Source organism: Nicotiana sylvestris, chromosome 12 (genome assembly GCF_000393655.2).
Source record: "Nicotiana sylvestris chromosome 12, ASM39365v2, whole genome shotgun sequence".
In the NCBI taxonomy this organism is placed as follows: domain Eukaryota; kingdom Viridiplantae; phylum Streptophyta; class Magnoliopsida; order Solanales; family Solanaceae; genus Nicotiana; species Nicotiana sylvestris.
The window spans coordinates 159,868,876-159,875,447 of NC_091068.1; the positions used below are offsets into that span (position 1 = coordinate 159,868,876).

The 6,572-nt window shown below is 34.0% G+C and overlaps 1 protein-coding gene across 1 annotated transcript; it reads left to right on the plus strand.

Moving 5' to 3' along the window:
* Positions 1 to 2,726: 2,726 nt before the first annotated feature.
* Positions 2,727 to 6,572, plus strand: LOC104245560 (uncharacterized). Its single transcript, XM_070164754.1, has 6 exons — positions 2,727 to 2,798; positions 3,406 to 3,472; positions 4,159 to 4,363; positions 4,556 to 5,106; positions 5,315 to 5,751; positions 6,129 to 6,572. Exons 1-6 carry the CDS (start codon positions 2,727 to 2,729, stop codon positions 6,570 to 6,572), a joined length of 1,776 nt encoding a protein of 591 aa, XP_070020855.1.

Here is a 6,572-nt window from a genome sequence, read left to right on the forward strand (position 1 = left end):
CTAAAATGCTGATTTTAAACTTCATTGAACACCAACACGCAAATTGAAAAGGAAACTGAAATTCTGATGGCTAATTCGAACATTAACCCTAAACTAAATGGTCATTATTGATGAGCAACTACAGAAGCATGACTAATAAACTCAAAACCAGAAAAAACTAGCCATGCAACTAGAGCAAAACAAAACCATGAAGAATGAAAGAAGAGGGAAAAATCAGAGAGGAATAAAATAAAAGAGGAAGAAGTAACCTTGTCTGCTTCATAAATCTTTCATGAACTAGGGCGAATTCTTCGAAAAAAGAAAATGAACCCTCAACCGTCATTAATCAACTGCCCTTAACAGGGGACAATCAACTAATGGTGGTTTGAGGTTCATCCGACCATTCACTGACTAAGCAAAGAGGAGAAGGAAATTCGGCCAAATAGGAACTGATTTGGACAAGGCTAAAGGTTGCTTAGGGCCTAGAGAGGGGTAAAGGTTGTAAAATGTTAATTTGGCCTGATTTGGGGCAATTAGGGTTTTAGCCGGATCCTTTGATTCAAAATCGAAGGATTAGACGGTGATTCGAAGGAAAAGGAGTTGAGATTTGGGATGAGGGGGTTGTGGTGGTCTCAGGATGTAATTTTGGGAGGCTTTGGACCAACTAAAGTTCTGGCCGGATTTTTGATTCAAAATTCGAACAAACTGGGTACGATTCGAAGGGAAGAGAGTGAGGATTTGGAATGAGGAGATGAAAGGGAATTCATGGTATCATTTTGGGACCTATTGGACCACCAGAACTGCCGTAAAGCGATTTCCGGTGGTGGTTCATGGTGGAGGCGACGTGGGGTTCATGGGCGGCTAGGGTTTGGTGTTATCTTCAGAGAGAGATGGAGAGTGAGAGAGTTTGGTTTGGGGGGGGGGTAGACTCTCTTTCAGACAGTAATATACTTAAAGATCAATTAGTTCCGGACCGTTGGATGGATAAAATCCAACGGCTGGGATCAAGTCGGAACGAAACAATGTCGTTTAGGAGCTTGTGGGAACTAGGTCGGGTTAGCTAGTGTTTGGGCCTGGGTTTTGGGTGTAATTTTTGGGCTCTTTTTGGAGATCCAATTCCGAAAATCCTTTTAAAAATCCCTTTCTTTTCTCTTTTCTTTTTCCTTTTCCTTTTTTTTTAATTAAAAATTCTAACAATTAAAAATCCAAAATTATCTAAAATGTGACATTAAACTATTTAACTAATTATAAAAATTATAAACATCACTTAAATCTAGATTAAAAGAGAAAAATCAATAAACTAAGAATTAAAAGATAAAAAAAATGTAAAATGAGCGATTTTTGTAATTTTTCAAATTTTCTAAAACAAATAATTACTGATTAATTCTAAAAAATGAAAAAACAAATCCTAAATGCAATGCATGATATTTTGGGTATTTTTCATGATTTAAATAAATTAAACATGCACAGAAAAATGCAAATAATTCAGAAAATTCTATAGAAATTCCTAAAATGGCCAATAATTAACAAAAATCTATTTTTCTTGCGATTTTATAGGAGTATTTCATATGGGGCAAAAATCACATGCTCACAGCTTGCACGCCATTTGGCGTATGTGGCACTTTAATATTGACTTCTTCGTTTGACTTGGGGGCCACGTCACATGTGTCACAAGTCTGGACCTCTAGAACAAGATGATATCTTGGACCATTAAAATCGGTTCTTCACTTGAAGTTCAAATAAATGGACTAACCCACCAACAAAGGTTGTGGTGGAGTAATAAGTACTCCTTCATTCTTACTTGTAGGTCTCGGGTTCGAGCCCTGGGACTAGGGGTGTCAATGGATATTTGAAAACCGACTAAACCGACTGAACCGTACCGCACCAAATCGATTTTTAGATTTCTTTTAAAGAAATCATAGGTTTTTAGATAAATCTATAATCATACCGATAACTAAGGTAGGTTTTTTATTTTATAAAAATAAACTGAATAAATACCGAACCATACCGAATAAATTTTACATGTGAAAAATATATTTATATAGTAAGTTTAAAACTAATAAAGCATTAAGTTTTTCATTGGGCCTTGAAATTATGAAAACTGTTACAAGCCAACAAGTGATTAAACTCAAAATACTAATTCCTAAAACCTATTATGCTATTTATACTTAAACTAAGTTATTTCAAGTATCTTTATCAGCAAGACACAAAGTATTCTAGCGATTATAAGTAACAAACTACAATGTATTGAATATGTTTCCTTTCATATAATTAGATTTACCTTTTTGAATATTTAATATCGACTTTATTATTGAGTCCCAGCTTGGTTAATATCTTTTCATTCGTGTGATTTATCTTTTTTTGCTTTTACTTGGTTTCTTTTACATTGTTGTCGAATAGTTGATGGAACTATACTATAGCTATCTTTCACTTTTTTAATTCATCAACCTTTAAACAGTAAAAATATCTAGAGAGTTTTGCTAAGTCCTATAAATTATAAAATAACGTATGTTATTGCATTCTACTTCTACTGGTAAATTTTACATGACATTTAAAAAATACCGAAAATTAATCAAACCATACCGATACTGAAGTGAAACCGACATGATTGGGACAGTTTCGAAAAGCCTAATTTTGGCTATGCATAATAGAATAACTGAAATATTGGTACGGTATAAATTTTATAAAATAACCGACCAAACCGAACCATTGAAACTCCTACTTGGGACAGAAAAAAAGATAACGAAATGGCTCCATGTGCTCTGATTCATTATTTGGGAGCATTACCAAAGTTTTTAAAAGGTGGGATTATCTTGAAGGTATAGAGTCGTCTTTGTTGGGGAACGCTTTGCTCCTAATGTGGACTTTCTGGCTCGAATCCAGAGTTAGTTGGGCCCAATGTGGTTACCGGACACCGGGTGAAAAACCAAAAAAGGGACTAACCCAACAAAATTGGATTTTTAGTTATAGGAATTTTTTCCTTCCTATATCATATATGAAACTTTATTACCAAATATGTGCATAGTATCTAAATTACCCGCCTAGTCCACATTTTTCCTACAATTTCTGTACCATTCGTTTATTAGGAATTAATAGGACATAATCTTCCCCTAATAACGCGCGAAAAATCAGGAAAGAATCTTGGGATTGATTGATTCTACATTAAATTCAAGTTTTGAAACGGAAAGGAGATTTCGCAACAATTGCAGAACATATCTTCGAGATTCAACAAACTGAATTCAAATTGTAGAATATTCTGTTCTTCGTCGTTTTCAGGAAGCAAATTGGCGATCGTATATCTGTTCTTCATCTTTTTTTCTCTCAATCTAGAAATCCAAAAAAACGAAAAAATTTAGAATAATACATCAGCAACAAGACGCAATCATGTCCAAAATCGCAATCATGCTACAATTGAATGGGAATTAGGATAACTATGACAGATTTAGAGATTTTGAAGTTGATGCCATTGTGGTAGATGAGAATGCAAGCTACAGTATTATGATTTCTACAATTGCAGAACAACTATCGATTGATACTTCAGAAAAAATTGTAGAAATCAAATACATGATGAACGACAATTGTCCCCCAATGGAGATTAGGAATGATATGGAGGTTCGTGTGTATATGGAGACCAAAAAGAAGAATAAAACTTAGGTTCATATCCGTTATGTATAAGTGTACGAGATTTCAATATGAAATTGGCAATCACCAACGATAACACAAGTGCAGGTTTGTATAGTTCGAAATTGCATAGAATTATGGTTTTACGGTATTATCTACAAAATTACTACATTTACCTACAATTAAACTACAAATCAGTTTAATGAAAGAATAAAGCAATGTTGTTTTCAAAATTATCTACAAAGTTACTACATTTATATGACAAAATAAACTACAATATATGATTAGAAATTGTTGATTTCAAAATGTTGTCTTCAAATAAAATTACAATCTATGTTTAGAACAAAATCTAGTCAAATAAAATACAAATCAGTTTAATTATGTACGAAACAGTATTGTTTTCGCAAATTTCTACAAATTGCAACAGTTATAGTACAATTTAACTACAATGTCGGACATCCTAAAATGGATGACTACAAAATTTTCACTATATCTACAAATTATCTACAAAGATTCTACAAAATTATAATGACACTGTTTATCTTTATTTTGATGCAGGTTCGTCTGGATCTCTAAAGTTACTTGATATGCCATCCTCTCCAGTTATAGAGGAATATCAAAGTGAAATAATAACAGAATCTATGCAAACTGCTATTGAAGAAAGACAAGTGTATCAGGACAAGCAAACTGTAGCTGCTGCAATGAAGCACTTTTCTGTGATGCACAAGTTCCAGTTTAGAGTTAAAAGATCTAATCATAGAAGGTATGGAGATATTTGTGGTGAAAAGATCATTAAAAGCAATGTTTTACTCAAGATATGTATTTTTTAAACATTGTAGATAAATTGTAGTTACATTGTAGTTCAATTGTAGTTTATGTTACTTTATGTTAAAACAGTCCTTTTGTTGCATCTACATTTATAATATGTATTAAATATTGTATTTTTTTTTTGTAGCTACTGGCTTGTATGCGTTGGTAAAAACTGTAAATGGCACTTCAAGGCAACGTCAATTAATGATTCTGCAATGTTCAAGATAAGGAGTTTCAACCGACAACACACATGCTCCTTAATGGACGAAACATTCATACAGTGCAAACGTACTGCAGCTGTAGTTGGTAGAATGGTCATTCCAAAGTATTGTGATCCTAAGACTGTTTACACACCAAAGGACATACAAACTGACATGTTATCCGAACACGGAGTGAACTTAAGCTACATGCAAGCATGGAGAGCAAAGGAAAAGGCTTTACAGTTTTTGAGAGGGAATCCGGCTTACTCCTACAACAAATTACCCAAATATTTTTATATTCTTGAGGAGACTTATCCTGGTTCGGTTGTTAAATTGAAGAAGACAGCAGATGAATGCTTCTTATACGCATTTGTTGCTCTTTGTACATCAATAAGTGGTTGGCAACATTGTAGGCTAGTAGTAGTGGTTGATGGGACATTCTTAAAGTCAGTCTACATGGGGATTATGCTGACAACAAGCACCATGGATGCAGCAGGTAAAAAGTGTAAAAAATTTGTAGTTATTTTGTAGGCAGTCTATAAAATGTAGATACATTGTATTCATTTTGTAGTTATTTTGTAGCTATTACATGAAATGTAGATAAATTGTCTATATTATGAAGATATATTGTAGTTGTTATGTATTTATATTTTTATATACATTTTCAAAGCTGCCAATTAATAGTTTATGAATTAATAAGGTAGGTACAATCTTGCCCTTGGCATATGCTGTGGTTGATTCTGAAAATGGCGCATTTTGGAAGTGGTTCTTTGAGCAATTCAAGCAGGCATATGGTGAAAGACCTTCAATGTGTGTTGTTTCAGATAGGAATGAGAGTATACTGAAGGCAACATCAATTATCTATCAGGGCATGACACACTACTCTTGCATGTGGCATATTTGGACAAATATAAGGTCAAAATTTAAGAAGGGTCATCTACAATTACATGAATTGTACTTTGCTACAGCACGGTCATACACTCTGGATGAATTTAATGAAAGGATGTCGAAGATTGAAGAGGTAGACCCGCGTGTGAAATCTTACCTATATGATATTGGCTATCATAGATGGTCAAGAGTACATGCAACAGTGAATAGAACGTGGACAATGACATCAAATATTGCAGAGTCGTTGAACCCTGTAATAAAAGATGCAAGAGAGTTGCCAATATTTGACCTTTTAGAGTATATGCGGACACTGCTAGAACGTTGGACCAACGAGAAGTTATTGAAGGCGAAGGGTACTTTCACATTTCTTGGGTCCAAATTCAACAAAGAATTAGAGAACAACAGAACATTATCTTAGAAGCTTAGGGTAAGATCTGTTTATTTGGTGCAGAAAAAATAAATTACTTAATATGCAGTGTTTCCAGATTGTAGATAAATTGTAGTCAAATTGTAGATAATTGTAGGTTGTAGATAAGGTGTAGAATATTTATAGATGATTTGTAGATAGGTTGTAGATAATCTATTTTTATGATTGAGATAATATTTTTTCTATTTGTTCTGCAATTGTAGGTGAGGGCTTCAACAAATCATATACATACTGTGTTAGATGGTGTGAAGCGGTACATTGTGTGTCTCGAAAACAAGAAATGTAGTTGTGGCAAATTTCAACTTGAAGAACTTCCATGTGCGCATGCTTTGGCAGCATTAAGGCACAGGAATGAAACATATGAAAACTATTGCTCTCCGTATTACACAAGGGAGAGCCTTTTGCGTACGTATAAAATACCAGTAAATCCTCTTTCTGATGAAAGCAAATGGAATGTGCCACAATATATTTTGGATGAGGTAGTAAATCCACCGACGGGAGATAAAAGGCAGCCAGGGAGACCTCAAAAGGAAAGATATAAAACATATGATGAAATAAAGTCAAAGAAATACAAGGTGTCATGTAGAAATTGTGGAGGTGAAGGGCATAACAAAAGATCTTGCAAGAATGCGCCCAAGAAGAAATGA